The sequence below is a fragment of the Oculina patagonica genome, chromosome 4 (genome assembly GCF_052425735.1).
Source record: "Oculina patagonica isolate OP01 chromosome 4, crgOcupat, whole genome shotgun sequence".
NCBI lineage: Eukaryota > Metazoa > Cnidaria > Anthozoa > Scleractinia > Oculinidae > Oculina > Oculina patagonica.
The window spans coordinates 26,696,318-26,719,767 of record NC_135761.1 but is presented as its reverse complement, the minus strand read 5'-3'; the positions used below and the strand labels follow the sequence as shown (position 1 = coordinate 26,719,767).

The following is a 23,450-nucleotide window of genomic DNA, read 5'->3' as shown; positions in this document are numbered from 1 at the left end:
TTTCAGATGCCAAATTAATTGCAAACCTGAAATCAGTCCGTCTGTTAAACTGTCTATCAAATCACAGTGTCACGGACCAAAATGCTCCAAGATATCTTCTTATGAGTGGATACTCTACCAAGAATATTCATTCGTTCCATATACTGATATTATTTGGGTGAAAAAAGAATTAAAACTTATCACAGACACACCCCTCAATTCAAGAAGCATTGTTATCAAAAAGGACTCCCTTGAGAGCGGAAAAAACTACTGGCTGGCACACTTAATAAGAACGTCAGATGGTCAAACAAGGAATGAGTGTCTATGGTATTTCTACTGCAACACAACCAACAGGGGGGACATGTTCCATCTCTCCGTCAAGTGGCATCTCACTGAAGACCAATTTTAACCTGAGCTGTAGCAACTGGAAGAGTGGCAGCACCCCCCTGTCTTACAAGTTTCAGTATCAACTGAAAAATAGTCTAAACGGCATTATTTATAATGGTTGGAACAGTTCTGTTATCTCCTGGTTGCCACCTGGAAACCGGTCAGATAACTTTACTGTAAAGTTTGTCGCCACAGTGACTGATAAATACGGCGCTTCTGCTCCAGCGGTTAATTTGTCTGTGCAGGTAATATTCTCAATTGTATGCCACATTACAGAGCCATTTAGTCACAATGCATAATCATGGGTTTCTCTTTCAGTATTTACAGATACAACTGATATTAATAGAGGCCCTAACAATAAAAAAAAATTACAATGGAAATATATAAGATAAGTCATAATTCAATTGACTTTACATTAATTATTATTTTTTTAATTTTATAGGTTAAGCCATCTCTACTTTTAAGGCCAGGAAAAATCACCAAATTTCTAAGAGCAAACGACAGTCTGTTTAATAAACTAATTAAAGATGGGGACCTTAGCAAAGCAGCACAAATAGAAAATACAATCCTTCAAGCGGTTTCACGAGATACTGCAATGGATTCAGAGCAGAAATCAAGGGTAAATAAACTTTTTCTAAAATGGCTTTATAATCATGCACATAATCATTTGTTGTACACGTGTTTATGCAACTAGCATTTAAATAGGCGCCGGCAATAACGACACTTGTCATAACAGCTCTAAAGTCAGCATGCAAGTTTGCTAAACGTTGTGCTGTACTTTTTGTATCGCTGCTCTTTCCTCCTTTTTCAAGCAAGTTTTTTTGCTGGCGGCGCCTTTACTTTGACAAACAGTAAACAGAGGAAACCTTTCGTTCCTCAAAACAATGCAACCAGCGAAAATTTTAGAGTTTAACTCTTGGTTTTAACCCTCACCGGGTGTTTGTTTTAACACTAACCCTATGGTTTGGGTAAAATAATGGCGCTCAGCTAGCCTTGATTACCGTTTCGTTGCGGTTTGCTTTCACTCCACTTTGTTTTCTGTTAGTTTTCCCTCCGGTTTGCTTGCGGTTGGCTGTTGTTTGTTGTTTGGGGCAACAAAAAGAAAAAAAAAATTTGCTTGATAAAGCGCCTGCACAACACTCAACTTCCTGTGACACGGGCGCCGTTGATCCGATTTAAGGAAAGCTGCGGCGCGCGCTCTCTGCAAAAAAACATTTTGCTGGTTTTCCCATTCATCTAATTTGCTTTCAGTAAAGCGCTGTTTGCTTTCACTTCTCCAATCCTTACATTATCAGATCACACATACTACAAGACCGCGCGTTATCAAGAGAAGATTACACGCACTCTTTGATCTATCCAACTGTGCATATTCATTGAACCAAAAAAATTGCGATGGAAGGTAGAGCTCCGGACACTAACAAATATTTTTTAAGTCTGAAACCAGGTCACCTCTCGGCAACTTTGTCGTCATAGAACCCAAGCGGACACTGCAAAACTCAAAGTTCCCGGCAAGAAACTTGTTGTCTTAGGCTTTTATACCACCAGGCTCGATCCACCTTCGTTAATGGACCTTAGTGCAACGTTCGTCTGGAGCGCCTAAAAGCGCTATTGTACAAAACAAAGGTAGGAACACACCTCAGTTCTTCGAGAGATGCTGTCAACTTACGGGTATTCGGACTAAATGATGTCCTTCAACCACCTGGCGGCCGAACTTCTGCTAAAACTAGCCAATGTCTTGATTTTTCCGATATATCCTATCGTGACAACACGTCACAATGTGGTATTCAGTCCTTATCTGTCTAACGGGAATCAAAAACGTGAGACATGGCGGCCAGAAACTCTAACCACAGACGGCTCTGAAATGTTTTTTAACCTGGCCGGACAGTTAAATAACCCTACAAGGAAAGATTTGCACGCGATGTGTCGAAAAACTCATACTGCTGGCCGACTGTGGACAAAGTGAGTTTGTTTTGTTTAGCGGCACGCGTAAAAGAGCTTGCATGCGAAGTTTGGAGGTCGCCGGCGCCCATTCATTTAATAACCAATTTTATTACACGACTAAGGCGGTCCGAGGGCCAATAACTAAATCAGCCAATCAGATTACTTTATTTCCGCTCCCGCGAGGGCCGATATTTTCCAAGTATCGGACCGGGTTTTGTCCCGGATGATCCCGCGCTAATTCCCGCGCGATTCAGCGCAAGATTTTTGTCTATCAAATCAAAGATGGCGGAAAGTACGGACGATATTTTCGGTAAAAATCACTGCAAAACTCCTGAATGGATAAGAGAACCAGAAATGCCCTCCTTCGACCTTCAATTTCAAGAATTTCTTGAGTACTCTACTAACGGTGAACAAGCAGAAATGATGGAATGCTCACCTACAAGCGAGACTTTGCAACGAAATGATAACAACAGCCATCACAGTGAAATTGAATGCGAAGTCATTAATGATAGCCAAGAGCTAGAAGATTTTATTTCTGCGCAAAGGTCAAGCAATACAGTCAAGAAAACGAAGTCCGATATGAGAGCCTTTCAGCGTTTTTGTTCCAGTATTAACGAAACGAGAGAGCTAGAAAAAATGACATCGTCTGAACTTGACAAATTATACTGTCAAAATTCTTCAAGGATGTAAGAAAAGAAAATGGCGAAGAGTACGAGCCAAGCTCGCTGACCTCTTTTCAACGAAGATTCCAACGCTATTTTACAGAGAAAAAGTTACCTTTCAACATATTTGAAGATGAAAAGTTTTCCCGTTGCCGTCAGGTCCTTGCTGCTAAACGAAAGAGCCTTGTCCAGAGCGGTCGCGGTAATAAGGCAAACGCAACACGGGAGTTGACCGAAGAAGAGCAAGATAAGCTCTGAACTCTCTTCAATGTTCAGTTTGTTAGATGTCATTTTTTCCTCGTTTACTGAGCACGTTTCATAGAACAGAGCTAAGTTTTTTACTTTGTGAAAATTGAAATTAGTTGAACTGGTTGAATGAAATGACAAGCTGGCCGCTTTTTGACAGTTGACAGTTTCTGCCACCGTTGACAGCGAAATTTATAAGAGCAAATCTTATTGGTTAAATAAAAGCAACTTAAATTGATTCCAGCATTGTGACGGCTTACTCGTGAAAACTACACCGTGAAATCGCTACATCGGAGTTTTAATTGCTTTGAAAATGAAATGACCTTAAACACAGACATAATTATAACTCCTTTAGCGCGCGTAAAAGTTTTGCCGCACATTGTATTCCACGACATCTACCGGGAAGCAATTCTCACTACACAAAGTTTTCAGTCGTGTAACAAATCTCTTATTACCCAAGCTTGCTCGGGACCGTACTGGGCGAATATTGGCCCTCGGTCTTTTTTGTACGGACCTCGCTGCGCTCGATCCGTACTGTCAAGACCTCGGGCCAATATTCGCCCAGTACGGCCCTCGCGCTTGGTTAATAAGATATATGTCTTGTTAGCTATTTTGCTTTAATCTTTCTCTCTTTAATTTACTTTTATATTTAGCTTATTGACCACCTTCAGTTGATAGAGTAACTATAACTTATGTGAATGTTACTAATTATTTTCAGGAGCCCGTTTCTCAAAGGCCCCGAAAAGTTTTCGCACCCGGAACCTATAGCAAGTTCTTAAACCTTGTGATTTCACAGCTGACATTTATTCAGATATTTAAAATATGAACAGAGGCTCCCTTCATACAAAGTTTTTAGGCGTATACACTTCTCTGTTTTAAGATACAGATAACTAAGAATTGCTTTACGGGCCCGTAAAGTAAATGAAACTCTGGCTAAGTTTTCAACCTCAAGGAAAACTATTCTGACTATTGCACTTGCCAAAAATTGTTGCCGTGTAATAAGTATACTGAAATTACCCAATTAAAGATATTTGCAATTTATCATTAGATTAGATTACAGATTTATTGAACTTTGCCTTTTAGAAAACCAAGCTTACTCACTCTCAGTAAACTAGACACGACAAATGTTGAATGTATTTTTTCTGTTGTCGTAATACATTCACTGAAATCTATCTAACGTTCTTAATCACGGCCCTCTGTTTACAGATTCAAGACTTTATCATCAAAAGCATCATCTCACTGCAAGTGAAGAGTATTCCAGACCTTTTGCAAATCTCCTCTGTGATAGGTTCAGGTCTTCGGGAAACAGAAACAGTATCTTCGACATCACTGGTGAGTGAATACTGAGCTCAGCATAAAGGTGACGGGTGGAGGGGTGGGGGGAGGGGTGGGAGTACTAGTTGGGGCAGGGGCTGGTGAGGAAGGAGAGGGAGGTGTCATTACATCTGTTTCCCACTTTGATGACGCCCAATTTACTTTTCCTTTTTGAGGCACAATTGCGCATGCTGGTTTTGGCAAATTTTTATTAAATGCTCCAGTTAAAGAGTGACATAAGCTCTACAAAATTTATGCGTCGTCATTCCATGAGTATTTATTTGGTTGCTTGACAATACAAGGCTAAGACTTTTCGAATAATTGTGGCATTAAGTTGTTTTTAATAATATCCCTCCTCCCCCACACAAGCCTCGAAGACAACCTGTAGAATACAACAATCACATTTTCTTGAAGACGGGTTTATCTTTCTTTATGAATAAGAAATAGTCATGCTCCAACTAAAAACATTAAAACTGTTAACTTAACCACATTGCGAGGTACAAGAATTTGTAAATCACAGTTGTCAACATAAAGTAATTCTGTCACCGACTCTCCTTTGATTTTATAGGCCTCCTCGTTATCTGCCATTAATAATATGACATCACTCTTATGGAGAACTGCCCAATTGAAAGATGTGGCGGACATACCGCTGATCATCCAATCTGCAGAAAACTTGGGCTCATGTCTTAACAGTTTACTAAAAGCAGGAGCAGTGATTGCTTCAGGAGATTTGGGTTCAGGTCTACAAGAACAGGTATTTATGTCAAAACATCTAAACTGTCACTGTCTTGGAAACACAATCAAGAATCAGGCCTTTGTGTGATTTCCATAATTTCTGCCGATTAGATTTTTTACCGGAAAACATTCCGACTGGTTCACTACCTTGGTTAAGTCATGATTTAACCAGATGTGACAACTTTGGCGTTGGATTTATAAATCAGATGTGTTTATAAGTTTTATTTTTTACAGGGTAAAACTTTAGTCACTACTTCCATGAAAATTATCAGCTTAGTTGGAGACGCATTACTAGCTTTAAGCGTCCCGGACGAGAAAGTGATATCGATTGGGATAAAAGAACTGACCATAACCTTAGGGCGCCATAGCCCAGATAAACTTGTTGGAATGAAGATTGAAGGAGGAAATGGCAGATTTGTTTTACCAACTGATGAGAGAGCATTAAATCTGTCCAGAATAACAGGATCAAGTTTTATTGATACTCAGGTATGGATACTGCTATAACTACTGACACTTATGACTGGTCCCGACAGTTACGTTTGTTTTCCATTGAACCTCAATATTCCCAATGATGTCAATATTCAATATTCAATATTCCCAGGAACATCAAGATTCTATGAAAACAAATCTGACTAAAAAGACAATTAAATATTTTATAAACAAATCACGACACAGGATTTATATAAATGCTCACAGAAAACCAAACAGGTCTTGGAATCTATATCGGCCACCACATGGTCAATTCCTTTATTTAAAAGGGTTTGGAATGAAACTCATTTCCTTTTGGCGCTAGTTTGAAGAAAATTGATAGATACACAGCTAGCAGTATTACTTACTAACCTAAGCAGTGAAACGTAACAACCACGTTCCCACCTTCAACGCACTCAACTTTCTGTGTAAAAGTTATTCTGTGCCACCTTGAGAAAATATGTTTTGCATACTAACCTGCATGAGATACATTTAAGTTTAACTAGGGTCGCGTGACTAATAAACAGCCAATGACAACGTGCGTTAGATGCAAGAGAAGCCCTTTTTGTGGTCTAATGTTTAAAAGCATTAGACGACACTCTCAGACTCTCTAGGGGTTTACCGGCGCAATGAACACATGTAGAATGTTGGGAGAACACAAGAAAAGTCAATCACGAGCCATCAGGCGAGTGATTTACAAGCTTTTTGAGTGTTCTCCCAACATGAGTAATTTAGATTGAAAATACCTGCGCCGCTTAGGTACTAAATGTATAAATAAAAAAATTGGAAAATACTACGCTGTGGTCATGTGGACATGTACGGCAGCCTACCGTACCGGTTTCAAACGATCGGGGAGATTATATGACGGAACCAACTTTAAATAATCTCGTATATTTATTTAAAACGTATTTATTCTTATGGCAGATGCTGTCGATCCCATTCAACCCTTACACCTGGGACAGCACTAAACAACGAGTCAACTCTGATGTCCTAGCTCTGGACTTAAAAGACGAAAGGCGAAATGTGATCAAACTAGCAAATCTCTCAAACGGTGTCACGGTTATCACACCATTGAAACCTCGGACAATATCCTCAGAAAATCCGCAGTATTTCGCCAATAATGACAATTTACGTTTTCATAAGATAGATGTCGAAAACGATAACACCTTCATTATAGTGGAAATCACGCCTGGGGAGGCAAGTACACATCTGATTGTTTACATGCGATATGGTCAGCGGCCAACCACCAAAGAGCATGACCTCAATGCCACTGTCTCCAGTAACGGAAGGTGCGTTTGGACACTGACTGCGCGTGGCAAAAAGGATGGTAAAACTGAGTGTTCGTTTAATCAGTCTTTACCAATAAAAACTCTGGCCAAGCGACCTGGAAAGTACTTTCTTGGAGTTCAAAGCTATGAAAAAATTTTGAATAACTCCCACAAAAGAAAGAAAAGATCGTGTTTTGGAAATAGACGAGAAAAGCGCTCGTGCGTCGAAGTCAAGGATCCCCCTCCCACTCCTGCTCAGAGCAAGAATGTAACTGTGGTGCCAGTATATGATTCTAAGACTGATCAGAACTATACTCTGAGGGTAGCACTGGGGAGCTGTGTGTATTGGTCAGAGGAGCGGGAAATGTGGATAACAGACGGCTGTCAAGTAAGTTATGTCATCTTTCCTGGTTGACGTTTCATTTTTTTCTTCGCGATCAGCGATTTTGTAAGCCTTCAGGCAACCTTCGTAATGTTTGCAAGACGCCAAGCGATCTTGACAGTTGTCTATGTTTTTGCACTCGAGTGCTTTCAGTTATCAATTGGAGTATGAGCCCGGGTTTTCTATGCTCGAATAGTCAACGAGGCAGTCAAAACTATCGCTCACAGAAAACGAGGACGAGTAGTCTAATCACCGTATTTCAGTAGACGCTTGAATATTGCAATCCAAAATTTAAAGCTACAATTTCATACATTTTCAAGTAAAAAATCAAGAAAAATTTTCCCTTTCATGAGCAACGCGTGCGCGATCGTGTTCTATTGGTAAAAAGAATGGGAGAACCCATCAGATTTGAGTATTTTCCATAGAACACGCTAGCTAGCTATTGATAAATTTGTCTGCCCTGAACTAATCAGATTGGAGTTATTAATTATTTCTTTTGGATAACAAAGGACAGCGATCTGAATAATTCCAAACTAAACGCCTTTGTATCTGTTATTTGCAGGTATTATCAGCAACATTGAACGGATTTATCAACTGTTCCTGTAACCACCTGACGTCATTTGGAGGAGATCTTTCAGTTAAACCGAATCCAATCGATTTTGACAAGGTCCTGGTCCAGTTTAAAAATATTGAAGAAAATGGAAATGTTGCAGTTATTGTGACGGTGGCTGTTGTTCTTGTATGTTATTTTACCGTGCTGGTTATCGCCAGAAAAGCGGATAAAGTGGACGCCAGATATGTAAGTACCGGTAATAAATTTAACCATATTGTGGAATCAAACCAGTGTAACGTTTTACTGTAAAATCTGCCATTATATAATGAGTGAACATAGCACGAACTGCACTAACATCAGGCGATAGCTAATAAGTTCTGCGAAAGTTGATTTTTGATGTATGATTGACAGCTCATCTCAAGAAAACCTTGCGTGTGTGTTTGTTTTATCTTGCTGGTTTTTTTTTAGATAGGATTCAAGTTTTCTCCAACAAAAACCGTTGACTGACAGTTCGTAGTGTTACACTTACTCCATTTTAAAATTCACAGAGTTTACCTTGCATGAAAGAGACTATTAATCATGTATCAGGCGAAAAATACTGAACTGATCAGCTTTTGTTTCTGTGGCACTTCTTTAACATGTATATTGAGCTAGATTCAGGTTATTGAAACTGGCAAGTTAAGTCGCACTGCAGGCGATTTTTGGAAGTCAAGCGTTTGTATTCAAAAACACGGGTGAAAGGGGCTAGGAAGGGGGCGGCAAAAAGAGAGAAACATTTTTTTCATCTCCTCACACTCCCTTGTGTTTGTGGGTGTGCTTTTTTTCAATTATTATTTTTATTGTTTGTTTTAATTCGCCCCAACCTTTCTCTCTCGGCCTCTTTTTCTATTCCAACTCTTGCTCGTCTAAAATATTCCTGAAGAAGCTACTAGTTTTCAAAGCTGGTTGTGTTTGTAGAACCGGCCTTTGCTTTCTCACCTGACTGGAAGCCAATGAGTAGCCCTTTGTGAAGATTGAGTCTTGGAAATCACGGCTTCATTACTGAAAATTATTTATTGTCATCATTAATGAAAAAATTTGATGCTGTAATAACTGCATGTCATCAACATTGATTTCTAGAATGTTTTGCCAGTACAGCTAACATCCACAGCAAACAGCTTACACGAATACGAGATAGTAATTACAACTGGTGTGTGGACAAATTCCGGCACAACAGCTAAAGTTGCCATCGAGATATACGGTGCTGAAAATAGCACTGGAATTATTCAGCTCACCTCAGAGGAACCTGGCGTGGATAAATTTCTTTTTTCTCGGGGAAACACAGATGTCTTCGTTTTTTATGTTCACAACCGGCTTGGCGCGATTCAGGGAGTGCGGATTGGCCATGATAACTCTGGCGAGAGCCCTTCGTGGTTTTTAGAGGAAATCGTGATTGTGGACAAAGCAGTCGATCAATCATGGGCATTCGCCAGCAGCCAGTGGCTTGCCCTGGAGCGAGAAGACGGTCGAATTGAGCGAATGATCGAGCAAGTGCCAAATCAACTGCATTTTAGCCATGAAGTTGTAAAACGGTGGTGGAAAGGCCTCACAGAAATGCATATTTGGATTTCAGTTGTAGCGAAGGCAAGGAGAAACCGGTTTACAAGAGTACAGCGGGCGTCGTGTTGTCTTTCAGTATTACTGACAGCTATGCTCGCCAACGCGATGTTCTATAAGTTGGTTAGCAAATCAGAACAAGGCATTCAGTTAGGACCGTTGAAATTTTCATCGAGGCAAGTTATGATTGGCATCAAAAGCATGCTTATCATCGCACCAATTAACATCCTTATAACCTTTCTGTTTCAAAAAGGATCTGGAAAGTCAACAATTGAATCTCGATGTTGCTCCAAAGTAAAGTGGCTCACTTATCTCGCCTGGTTCTTCTTCGTTTGTTCTTGTACTCTGTCAGTGACGTTTACCATCTTCTACAGTTTGACCTGGGGAAAGAGCATCAGTGAGCAATGGTTGTCATCGATGTTCATATCATTCACTCAGGATGTGATAATTATGGAGCCGTTTAAAGTGTTCTTCATAGCTCTTATGCTAGCGGTCATTCTCAAATGGAAGACGAGTAGACATAAAGAAAATGAAAGCATTGATGAAGGTGAACATAGTTTTTCACAACACAGATTGTGGACACTGAAGCTGACTGAAGTGGAGGAGATGAGAAAACGTCAAGCCAGAAAACAAAACTTGTCGCGGTTTTTCGTGGAACTTGTCTTTTACGTTATCTTCGTTTTTTTGCTGATGGTGGTGTGCTATGGTAACAGAAATGATCATCGATATCTGATGACGAAGTCTATCCGAGATGGGCTACCCCATTTTCACAAGGTGAGTGCAGCCTGACCTGACTGACTGACTAATTACTGGATTAGTTTGTTTGTCTTGTTTTGTTTTGTTTTTTCATTTAGTGAGCTCTATGCTTGGTTAGTTAAAAACAAGAAGGGTGGGGAGGCAGATTACCCCCCCCCCCCCCGCTTGTGTAGACTTCAAAATATGTGAGCATCTTGGTGTGACTAGTAAGAAAAGCATTTACCGTAAAGATTCGATTTAGCGCCCTCCTTCCAATGAGCGCCCCCTTTGAATGTGTTTTTGTGAATAAGCGCCCCTATTCCAATAAGCGCCCCCATTCTTATTAGCGCCCCCATTCTTATAAGCACCCCTATTCTAACAAGTGCCCCTATTGTGGATAACTGCCCCTACTGAAGTCACTGACGTCAACTAGATAAACTCCTGACTGTTCACCGTACAGTTCATGTATATATTTACTATAAAAATGAACAATTATTTTAAAAGTAACTGTACTTTTAACAATTTCTAACTGTTATAGTTCCTGTTATTGTTATACATTTGGTTGTTTCTCAAAAAATTAAATAAGCGCCCTGTCCCGAATAAGCGCCCTGTTTCGAATAAACGCCCTCCCTTGAGGTGCCAAAAGTAAATAAGCGCCCCGGGCGCTAAATCGAATCATTACGGTTTTCTTTTAAACGCCAAAATCAATTTGTCTGCATTTGCTGTGATTGACAAAAATTGATCCTTTTGGCAACTAAGGGTGGGTCTAATTGACCTCTTTCTGGAATAACCAGAGAGCAAAATACTTGAAATATTTCGAAATAAGACGTCATTTCCTCTCTGGATCGTGGTTTTTTGAAAGAAAAAAGAAATAGCCGGAGCAGCTAGAGAGGGCGGATATATTATAGAGCCGCTATTCACCAAGCGAGCCATGACGACTTATTAAAATGTCCTTAATAAATAGTATAGCAGCAAGGTTACAATAGCAAAGGCTTGGACGAAGCGGGAAGAACCTAAAAACTGCTCAAGTATGCACGGCTCTTATTATTCCGACCACAAAATAAACAATCAGCTATTCTAAAATAATTCTGAATAATGTTATTTGGGGGGGGGGGGGGGGGGGGGAGAGGTCAATTCACCCCATCCTCAGAATGAGACGCATCTGAGAAGTGGACAGCACAGCTGTATGCAGGAAGATCCAAACCTTTTCGAGTCTTTAATCTTTAATTAAATCTTCTTTTAGTAAGTTTATGGAATAACCTCAGGTTACTTTTAGCTCGGTCCATAAAACTGGGAAAAAGGTACCTCCACCAAATATTTCCCCACGGGTTTAATATATACAATCAATATATCTACCTCAAACCATTTTCCTTCTTTAATTTCCATGCCAGGCTGTGAACAACACAAAGTACTGGAGCTGGCTGAATGACGTCTTTGTTCCGAGTGTGTTTGCCGGTCGATGGTACAACGGACAACAAGAAAATCAAACCATGTACATTGGCAACAAACGTTCTGTTTTAGTTGGAATGGCTCGAGCAAGGCAACTGAGAGTTAAACCCAGTAAGTTTAATTTGTCTTTCCGTTGACAGAATCAGGTTTAATTTACAGTTATATTAAGGAAGAAGGAGATAAAACATATTTCTTATAACTTAATTGTTATTTCGATTCATTCAACCTTTGTACGAAATCGTCGCTCAGTGCCAGACCCAAAGCGCAATGTTTTACACAAGCAATCATTGCCACAACAACTTCGTACCAAAAGCCTTACAGAGGCTCAGCCTCAATACAGCTCCTTCGATACATGTCGATTAAATAGTCGATTAACACTATCCCAGGATTAAACGTTGATCGAGAGTTTTTAAAATTCTCTTGTGTTATCGTTGTTTGAACAACCCGGCCCAGATGGCGAATTGCAGTCGCCGAGTTCAAAATTGCTTAGCAACTAATCGCGCGATGATATCGAGGCAACACTCTCCTTCGATACAGCATACAGCTCCTTCGATACATCTCGATTAAATAGTCGATTAACACTATCCCAGGATTAAACGTTGATCGAGAGTTTTTAAAATTCTCTTGTGTTATCGTTGTTTGAACAACCCGGCCCAGATGGCGAATTGCAGTCGCCGAGTTCAAAATTGCTTAGCAACTAATCGCGCGATGATATCGAGGCAACATACGTAGTACTCTCCAATACTAGGAAAGAAAACTGATTTACCAATTTACAATAATTGTTATTACACAAATCACAGGAAATTTGTCTACGCACCATATAAATTATTCGTGTTCTGTTTTTGAAAATCCTGTAACGTTTATTTTACTTGTCATTTCAGCATCCTGTAACATCATGGCCGATATCACCAAAATCTCCCCGGTCTGCTACGAAGGATACTCGGAAGCAAACGAGGAGAGAAGAGCTTTCAGTAAACCGGGATGGAAGCCCATCAAAAACGTAACCAGTCGTGACGAGCTACTCCTAGCTTGCCCGAAGCCGTGGAGATATCAGTCAGCTGGGGAGAGTCACACAGGAACGAAATGGGGGCAATTCTCATTGTACCCTGGGGGAGGGTACATTGCGGATTTGGGATACAATACCGCAACAGCTGTTAGCGTAATCAAAAATTTACAAAAATATGATTGGTTGGATAGACAGACCAGAGCTGTTGTCGTGGAATTCTCCACGTTCAATCCTTCAGTAAATGTTTTAGGAATCGGAACATATTTCTTCGAAGTCGAAGCCTCTGGATACAGAGCACCTTTCACAAAAACTGAAGTTATTTCTTTGTATTCCACAGAAACCGCATCACGTCCGCTATATTTAATCTGTGCACTTTTATTCGTTGTATTCGTACTGCTGTATCTCGGACGAGAGTGTTACAAGCTTTGGGAACAACGGTCTCGTTATTTCAAATCCTTTTGGAACTGGTTAGAAATATTCCAAATGGTTTTGTCAATAACAGCTATTGCTATGCATATTGTACAGTCGGACAGAATCACTTTAGTGATTAGAAAATTGCAACAAAACGTTTACGCGAATATAAACTTTCGAGAGGCAGACATATGGTGTGAAGCCGAGAATGCTGTATTGGGCATCCTAACTTTTACCGTCACTGTAAAACTCTTGCGGCTTATTCGCTTCAACAAACAGGTTGCCTTATTTGCGAAAACAGTGAAGATATCTGCGCGTCATCTTTCCTCATTCGTGGTTGTTTTTTTAATTCTGTTCGTGGCTTTCCTACACTTCGGTATCATGACCTTCGGAACTGGATCCGAGCAATACTCGTCGGTTTTACGAGGGACATTTTTTCAGCTCGAGTTAACTTTGGGTCGAGTCAGAGCTAGGCCTATTAACGAATTGGCAGCCATCAACAAGACTCTTGGTAGGATCTTTTGCGTAACGATTCTTGCAATTATTACTATACTGTTAATAAATTTTTTCATTGTTATCTTGAACGACGCCTTGGTGGAAGCAAAGGATGCCGCAAAGGAAAATGAACTGTTCGACCTTGTAGACGAATGTAAGTGGAAAAGCACAAGGGAAAGAAAGGCTTTTTTTGATGCGATTAGTAATAGTCTACGGCGAGTGAACATCAACGAAAACAGCAAAACAGATGCTACAACTCCTGAAGGTAATTCCAGGAACAGTTCTACGATTAACTTTGATCTAATAAGCCAAGCCATCAGAGCTTCTAGGGAGCAAATGATCCAAGGATCAGCAAATGAGAAACCACGAAACCAGAGAAGAAAATGCTCCTTTGATAAGGTCAGTAATATCATTGGAGGCCTGAAGGATGTCAACTCCGAAGATCGCCATAACAATAAAAAGAAAGGAAAGAAAGTACGCTTCAAAGAACATGTCACAAATTCGCAACTGGGGAGACTACAAAAGACTAAGAGAGTCCTGTTCCAGCGCTTGGATAACATAGTCCAAGGACATGCAGAAGAAGAAAAGACTTTTCACTTCTTATGCCACAAAATGGGGATTTTTAAGTCCTTAGACCAACTGCTAGTCGGTGAAAAGTCACAGGATCTGTGAATGATGCATTCGCTTGATCTTTTAAACATGCGCGTACGGTGATAGAAAATGGATTAGTTATTTAAAAATATCTCGGCAAAAGAAATGTCGCATGTATGGTAGAGATTCTCTAGGAATTTCCTAGAATAGTTTCTTTTTTTCACGCTATATCAATTATAAGCTAGGTTTGTAGCAGGAATGCACAGCCGTGACGTTAAGAAATCTTTCGATAAGGTTGAGTCGGCGTTCGAGTCTTGTGGCCCATCAGGACGGAGCTTATCCGGATTTTCGTAGCATTAGACTAGTAGCGGTATTTCTTCTCCCCCCTGGATGGGATGTTAGTTCATCGTAGGATGACCCCCCCCCCCCCTCCCCCACCCCCCAACAATAAATTCGCCGTGGCCCCGGCCAGGGCTAGAACCCAGACCGATGGATCCGGAGTATAGCGTAACCATTAGGCCGCCGCGTCGCCCATGAGAGATGGTTAAGATAAGAAATAGATCAGGCTCACACAAATGCACCATAAAATTAATACAACTTAGCTCTAATTTCGTAGACAAATGTTTTCCAGTAAGAAAACACTGCACAATGTAATTTTAATTTTAATTTTCGTATCTGTGGAACAACAATGAATTTTGCGAGTCTGAGACCATATAATATAAGTTGAAAATTTGTCCAATATCGTACTGGATGTTTTTTTTTACCTAACTAAGCTGTAAATAGGCCATTTGAACCCAGAAATGAGAGCGAAGAAATTAGTTAGAGTTGTTGAGACCATTGTAAAGGAATTCTAGGAAGGAAGGCAAGGCTTGCCAAGACTGCCAAGAAGAAACATTTTTCCATCTTGATTTTTAAAACCGAACAACCATAAAAGGTGCCTTTCGACTTAAAATCAGTGCTCTTAAAATTGGTAATAAATAAATTAAATTAATTTACTTATAAAAATCATCAAGTGTCAATGTTTTTAGCAAAAATCGTGCTAACTGAGTTCAAACAAACTTATTAAGAAGCCCAACTGGCAAGGGGCTGAAAGGTTGGCTGTTTACAAAGCGTGAAGGAGTTCGATTCGCAACTTTGATGAATATTTGGGGGGTAATTCCCCGGGAATCTGAAACAACTTCTATCGTTTGTAACGACTCACTCTGTGTTACCCTGCCCGTGAAGGCTGGTTTTCACTGGACATAAAAAATAACCTTAACTGGACGCAAGCATAAGCACATAAAAAGGGAAATACAGTCATTCATCTTATACTGTCCTCACTAAAACTCACCGTGACATAAATGTAAGCATCCATTCTAGGTATTTTTATTTAAGAGAATACATTTACTTGTTTGCTCGACCGCAAATAAACGCCGGAACCTCGAATTAAACACACCCGGTGTTTGTTCGGCGCAAAAAACATGTGACAAAATATTTCCCCCCGATGTTACTTAAGCACGCAAGGAAAATAATTGTGTGATCGGGCAACTTGAAGAATCCAAGCAAAATTAGTATCATGGTCAGGATAACTATTTATTATATGGAGGAGAGTGTCTTACTGGGAACTAAACCACTCTAGATTCCATACGCCACTCCATCTGGGACCCGAGTGGCATATTTTCCGAATGACACTCTTGCGAGTGGCATATCGCTCATTGACGTCACGATTTGCCCCTTTTCTACTTTGTTGAATGAACTTGGTTTCGTGTCGTTTGCTGTTAGCAAGCATCGACACGAAGGTTTAATTTGTCTAACTAAGCATCGAAAAAGAATGAGTTTTCCAAAAAAGCTAAGAACGAAAACACGATAATGGAAACCTTGACGATTTCAAGGTTTTTAGAGGGAATTCTTTAGGATTTCACAAGTGCAAGATGTCATAAAGAAGAAAACAAAAGCAGTTGAAAACTATCGATCGGCCGTCAAGACTTTACGCTCACTCGTGAGATATCGTTTCTGCCACTCGAACATAAAATTCATATATTTGAGCCACCGTGGAATATCCTCTCCCCCTCTCCCTTCCCCTCCCCTTTTGACGCCTGCCACGCAGGCTATGTTTCGTGTGACTAGCGCACACTTCATCCTGGATTTTTTCAATGATACAACCGAGCACGACGAAGTTTCTGTTACAGTGGGGCAAAGTTGTGGAATAGCCTTCCCCACGATGCCAGAGCTGCTAGTTCCTTTAGCCAATTTAAAAGACTTACCAACTGCCTGATGTCTCCCTCGTTCTCCCACACGGCAAACCTTGTAACCTTTTAATCCTTTTAACTGACGTTTTTACCGTGTATGTATATGTATGTATGTAAGAATTCAGTCACAATAACAACCCCCCCCCCCCTAAAAAAAAAAACACGCGCATGCACAGCACGCAAACTTTGTTATCGGACACCTTTTTATTTGACACCTTGTAATTGGACAATCACTTAATAGAATTAGAGTTTCGTTTCTGCGCTAATTTGTGTGGATAATCCCAGACGTTTCTGGACTTCTGTCCCTTCATCAGTGGAAAATTGCCGTTGTAATTGAACACTTTCAGTTAGCTGTGCGCCCTCCAATTTGGTGAAAAATAGTGCTTGCTAAGAAACAATCAGATTCGAGAATTTTGTTATAGTTATGATTAAGAACCTAAATTGTCTAAACTGTGACAATAACCATTCATGTAAGTACGTGTTCAGGCTAGCTTTGGAAAATACAGGTTCTTACTTTACTGTATTTGTTTTCTCTGATTGAGTGGGATGCCTTGAAACCTTGCTATCTCAAAGCTAAGTGCATGACCACTGTAAACAACATTTACCATCCTGCCATGGTAATCAAATAACTCAATACAAACTGATAAACGATTTTCTTCCAAGGGTTTAACGTTTTGGCGACATGGCGCAGTGGATGTATATTGTCACTTTTAATCCAGAGGTCGTGGGCTTGACTTCAGCAGATTAAGCGAAATGTTCTGAAATGTAGTGTACTGAAACACAGCGTTTGTCTCTTAGTCTCCTGTATTCAAAAAAGGAGTCTGTTGCTCGAAGGAGGAAGTAAATAATGAAATGCGAGACGGCCTCTTGTCTCGATTCCAGTACTGACACGCAATATTCGCGCAAGCGTTTTGCATTTGTCAGTCACTAGTCGGATTTAAGGGAAGCGAAGAAGCCAAATAAGGGAGTAAAAATAGCCTGTCATACCTACAACTTGGAAAAGACATGCGTAGGCCAGTTAAGTTCTGGGAAGGAACTGTCAATTTACTATTGACAACGTATTGCTTAAGAAGGTAGTGATAAAAAGAGAACTACCTGGGCATGTTTACTCTCACTAAAAAATTAATTTCCTTTTCCGTTAAGCTTTTTCCGTTAGGCTTGTCATGGATAGTCACGATTTGCTTTGTGCTCTCTTGCGTCAATCGATTGAATAAAGAGTCACTATATATTTATTTATCATCACTGTTCTAGCATTTGTGATCGAAGATCTCAATTTTATCTGTTTCGATTTTCTCAGTTTCTCTTGGGCTTATACAGGAAATTAAATTGCAGTTCCAAACACAAATATTTACTAAGCAATAATGATTTTTGTGGACTTGAACGTGACTGACCAGAAGTAGCTTACCTCAGGGAATCGTGCATGCATGCATGCATTCTTTCTATAACAAAGGAAATTGACCATCCTTCAGAATTTTTGTTTTAATAGCTAGTCTAGAAAATAACGCCGATAAGTCTTTGGATTGGCTTGTGTTTTTACCTTATTTTGGCCGCATGCTCTAGTTTCCACTCGAGTTCAGGTCCATACTGTAAGAACTGACTGGTGTTTACGACCCGAGAGCGAAGTTTGCGGGCCATTAATCGAAGGGAAAAACAATCATCCGTATCTTAAAGTACGGGCCGAGAAAACGAGGTTAACAAGTTATTTATTATTTTTCTTATTCTGGAAGAACGCGTCAAAAGGCTTCCTTTGACTGATGGGCGGAAACAGTTTGGCCGTTTGCTCGATTGATTGAGACGCGAAGCCGAACTTCGAACGCTTTACTTTTACGATAACTCATACAGTTATTTTCAGTTAGGGCATAAAAAATGGCTACAGTTAAAGATTAATTTGAAACAACTTCTAAAGGTGGTGAACAGACAAGGCTGACATCTCAACTGAGAAGAGAGCGCTACGATCAACTTACAACGTGTTAATTTTGCGTCGATTTTCGAAAACTTGAAAACACGACAGTGTTCCTTACAAATACAGAGCGATGGAACACCGTCGTGGAATTACTGGACAAAAACCTCATCAATTTTCTACGCGCTTTGTTGTGTCTTCTTGAGAGGCGGCCAGGGGTGCTTGGTCTCGATTGAAGCTGGCTGAATATTGAACACACAGAAATCGCTTCAATGGTTGTCATAGCAAAGAGTCTGAAGATTTAGAGTGAAGATATATTCCGGCTGAATGTTGAGACATTTTAACCTGCAGATTGGCAGCTTAATTCAGTTTTCAACATAAATAAACAGACATCTTAATTAATTAGCCGAGGAACTTGTCAAACATCAACTAATACGTTTTTCGCGTCAAATGTTCTATTCTCGAATGTTCTACTCTTGACAAAACTCTTTAAACCAATTTCATTTATTATTGGTCTTTTTCACAGTGTTAACAGTCACTGAGTACCCGAGTATAGTCATGTTCGAGTTGCGCTAATAATTAACACCGCGAGAACAAATACATTATTTTATAAGGACTTAAAGAAGTCTATTTTATAAAGCGAATAGAAGTTTGTAAAAAATTTTACGCATTAACATAGCTACCTCTGCTGGCCACTAAAAGTATACTCTATGAATTCGCTCAGATTAGCCTAAAGAGAGCACAAAACCAGATATTAAAAATATAGTTATACCAAGCCGTTAACATTTTATTGTTCTAGTTACCTGCCGAAAATGCAAGAAACTGTGACCGTGCAGCAAAGTGCGCACAAAGTATTTGATGTCGAGGGCTGATCATTGTTGTACTTATTCTATACAGTTTAAGTTTCTTCAAGCAAGATTTTTAAGCAGACTAGTTAATTAAAGCACCCTTATCTTTTTGGAATTTACATCTAATTTTTTTGTCCTGCTGGTGTTAATAAAAAAAATTGAAGACTACAGGTAACTTGTAAACAAAACCTTCAGTGTCACCATTCTTGAACTTCTCTTTGCAGGTGGATTAAGAATAAATGTTCCTGTTTGAATTCGTACTGAATATTAATTCTTTCTTATTTAACACCAAGACAGTGTAAATAGACTGTTCGACCTACAGGATTTAAAACTCTTTAACCAAAAGTCATTATTCCTTGTTAATGAAAATCCGTTCACCACTAAATTTAATTACGAAAAAAAAGGGATTGCTCAAAGTTGAAGAAGGACTAATCGCTAAATTTCCGCTTGAGATAATTAAGCAAATTATTAATAGAAGGCAGGTTTATTTTGTCACAAAAAGGATTTTAACAAAATATTTTAACCTGGCACGAGTGATATGCATAAAAACTAAAAATTGGTAATACGTTTAGTTTCCGGGATACGAAATAAGGTCTGTTTTTAACTCCTCGAGAGTTTCTGCCGACTAATAACTTGGACACTTAAAGGAAAATAATGTAGTCACAATTTGTCAAGATATCATTTCGCCTTTGAGTGTAGGGAGAAAAGTGAAGGTGTTTACACAAGTTATAGACAGGTCTTGGCATTTTTTCTCATATTAACAGAAACTTCCGCAAGCTAAAGAAGATTATCATCAGATCAAAAGATTTAAAAACGTGAAAAGGTGCGCAACTAAAGAATTGGTATTTTTTTCGCGAAGACAAATTGGATCTATTAAACTCTTGGATGTCATCCAAAGCTTATTGAGCAATGTTTGTTAGAACTTAAAATTGGGCCTTGCCCAATGTGTATTTTGTCAAAGAGAAAATTTGCATCGATTGAGTAAAATTATGCTGAACTGTGATAGTCCCATCCTCGGAGACCCAGGAGCAGTTAGTGCTTGTGAGGGAGACGCAAGACTGCGGGAAAAAAGTTCGGCATAGAAATGTTGGATTGATTGAAAGGTGCCCCTGGGGAAAGAGTCTTACCAGGCCAGTTCTATACTGCTCTCCGAATACTTCCTCCTGGTTGGGCAGAGACGTTCTTTTAATTCCCTTTGTATTATACTGCCCAATCGGCGGCCTGCAGGTCTACAATCCGTTATGTGTATTTCAATACAAAGTTTATACACAAAACCAGTTCGCTCACTATCTTGCCTGTTCGCCAAGATTTTGTTTGAGAAGGAAAAATTTCGGCTTGTGCCTTCCATGGTCGAGAATGTAGGAAGGTTGACGGCCATTCCTACGGTGAAATGTCGGATGACAGCCGCATACATTTTTTATGCAAACTATAAACAGTGTTTTATTTAGGGCCTTTTGGACTGCAAAGCTTTGTCCAAGTTATTTCTTTGTTTTGCTTACTTTCCAAAAGAGTTTAAGACTTTAAAAAGGTTACCGATTTTTTTGGCGATTTAGTGCGTCAGAAAAAGCTAACATAATTCAAGACTTAAGAAAACAATCAAAAAAACTTAAGTGTTTTCGCGTTCAAAACACGGAAAAGCAGATGCAGGAATCGCTGCTGCACGCTCTACACGCGTAGCTAGTCGGCCGCTCGACACATCTGCCTGATTATGCGTAAAAAATTTCCCGTGTTTGTAGAAGTTTCGCTTCAAGGCAGCGAATGATTTTCCCATGAAATGTCAGAAAAACTGTAAACATCGATTTTCTCGACTTGCACATCGCAAACAGCACGCAAGTGACAGGAAGGCACTTCCGAAAAGTTTTCTTCCCAAGTAAAGTCTTGTATGTATAATTCGTATTAGAATGACACACGAAATGGACTGCAGACCTGCAGGCCGCCGATTGGGCAGAATAATACAAAGGGAATACAAAGAACTTTTCTGCCCAATCAGGAGGAAGTATTCAAAGGGCTGTTTAGAACCGGCCTGTACATGGTAAGACTCTTTCCCCAGGGGCACCTTTCATTTGCTCCAACTTTTCTATGCCGAACTTTTTTTCTCGAAGTTTTGGGTTTCCCTCACCCCCACAAACTGCTCCTGGGTCTCCGAGGATATTATAGTCCACTTACGCTGCCTTATTGACAGCTACAAAGAAAACACATTTGACAGATAATTTTACTTTTATAACCAATGAAATTTATTTTTGCCAGTAACACGATACGTCATGAGTCGGGCATCCACTTACCTTTTCATGCAGCGCCGTTAAAATAATTGTTACATATTGAAACCGCTATTTTTTTGCTCTGCAGAGGCGATTTCTTAGCTTCGTTAGCAAAAAATTTAGGCTTCGGGAATTTTTTCATGGACAGGTTTATGTCATCGTGTTTGCATTTTGGAATTTAAAATTTACAAGACAATTTTAGGCAGGTGCATAATGATTATTTATATTGTCTCGCATGAAATTTCTAAATGCTCGGTGGTAAAAGTATTATATTTGCTAATGGGAAGCGCTAACTATTAATTAAACACCCCGCTTTCGCATGCTGTAGCCAAGCTTTTCTTTAGTTTGGCGGAAATATCACGACGTTACGATGAGGCTGGGAATGACTTTATTGTTCCCTGTGATCTTTAACGCTATTATCCAGGTTTGTGTTTCGTCTTTTTACTACTTAGCACTGTTATTTGCAATTTTGAATGGTGGGGAAGGGGTGTTAACGACAGTTTGTAAGTCAAGTATTGCTTTTTTGTCTCTCGCAGGACTTCTTCTATGGTGTTAAAGCATCCCAAAACGGTAAGCATTCGTTTGTTTTTTGAATGGAGAGTTTTATCTTGCAATGTTGTTGCATGCCAGCAACGGCATCGTAAATTTGAAGTTGTCTTCCTTACAGCCTGCAAAATTATAGATTTTCTTTGATATTCACACAAATTCGCGAAAATATACCACAGTCATCATTGTGTTCATTAATTGAGAATATCATACATTTAGTTAATTTTCGAAAAGGTACAAGTGTGAGACAGGTTGGTTAATACCACCGGGTGGCACAATATATCAACTTTTTCACAAAACGTGTTGCATTCGATCTCTTGGTTGCAACTACCGGCAAAACAAAAATGGAAAACTGTCACTCTCGAGCATTATATGAAAATAAAAGCTATCATTACAAACAAGGATAATTTGGAAACCTCCGTTGTTGCTTACAATGCGAATGAACCTCTCAGACGTGTTCAACACTTCTGAAGCGGAAAATATATTTCCGCAAAACGCACGCTATAATTGCCCCCGCAGGGTTTTGGCCAAGAGGCCAAAACCCGAGGAGGCATCATTGAAGTCCGCGCTTATAATATCCGTTTATTGCCCCCGCAGGGTTTTGGCCAAGAGGCCAAAACCCGAGGAGGCATCATTGAAGTCCGCGCTTATAATATCCATTTATTGCCCCCGCAGGGTTTTGGCCTAGAGGCCAAAACCTGAGGAGGCAACATTGAAGTCCGCGCTTATAATATCCGTTTATTGCCCCCGCAGGGTTTTGGCCCAGAGGCCAAAAACCGAGGAGGCATCTTTGAAGAACGCGCGTATAATATCCGTTTTTATACCACGCCATAGAAAATACAGCCAATCAGAATACAGGAAAGCCGTTGTATATTCGACGGTATTCAACCCAACCTTCCCATCGTGCGCTGCGATCTTATTCTCGATGAAATTTAGTACGCATATTTTCTATGGCATGGTATAAAATAGTTACACAACACTTTCTCGTGGTATACTTTGGAATATCCCACTTGTCACTTGTATTTTCTTCGTATACACACTCGCCTAAAGGCTCGTGTGTATACCGAGAAAATACAAGTGACTCGTGGGATATTCCATAGTATACCACTCGAAAGCGTTGCATAACTAGTATATATATATATACCACAACAAATCTCGATTTGGCAAAAGTATCGGAAGTTGTGCAGAACGCCCGCAAGTGCTACACATTCAATTCTCTGCATTTCGTATAGGCCTTATAGGCCAATATGCAAAGTTCCAGTGAATACCCAGACCACCATTCGGTCTTGTCTTCAAGCTTTAAGCTCTGATCTGACAACGTATATTTAACAATTATTCCACGAGTGCGTGTTGGATATGAGATGGTAGATAGCCAACGAGGCGCATAGCGCCGGATTGGCTATAACGATCTCATAACATACTCCAACAAGCGCGAGTATATAATTTTAAATG

At 39.9% G+C, this 23,450-nt stretch overlaps 2 protein-coding genes across 2 annotated transcripts in view; both read left to right on the top strand.

Annotated features, from left to right (window-relative positions):
* The window catches only part of LOC144650048 (polycystin-1-like protein 2), a 117,830-nt gene that overhangs the window by 21,856 nt on the left and 72,524 nt on the right, over positions 1 to 23,450 (top strand). The gene's annotated exons all lie outside the window — the stretch shown is intronic.
* LOC144650109 (polycystin-1-like protein 2) lies at positions 279 to 15,271 on the top strand. The gene is made up of 10 exons (XM_078509769.1): positions 279 to 611; positions 809 to 985; positions 4,422 to 4,547; positions 5,098 to 5,283; positions 5,499 to 5,750; positions 6,657 to 7,388; positions 7,945 to 8,181; positions 9,055 to 10,305; positions 11,658 to 11,826; positions 12,597 to 15,271. The coding sequence occupies exons 1-10, from the start codon at positions 279 to 281 to the stop codon at positions 14,297 to 14,299; spliced, it is 5,166 nt and encodes a 1,721-aa protein (XP_078365895.1). The 3' UTR covers positions 14,300 to 15,271.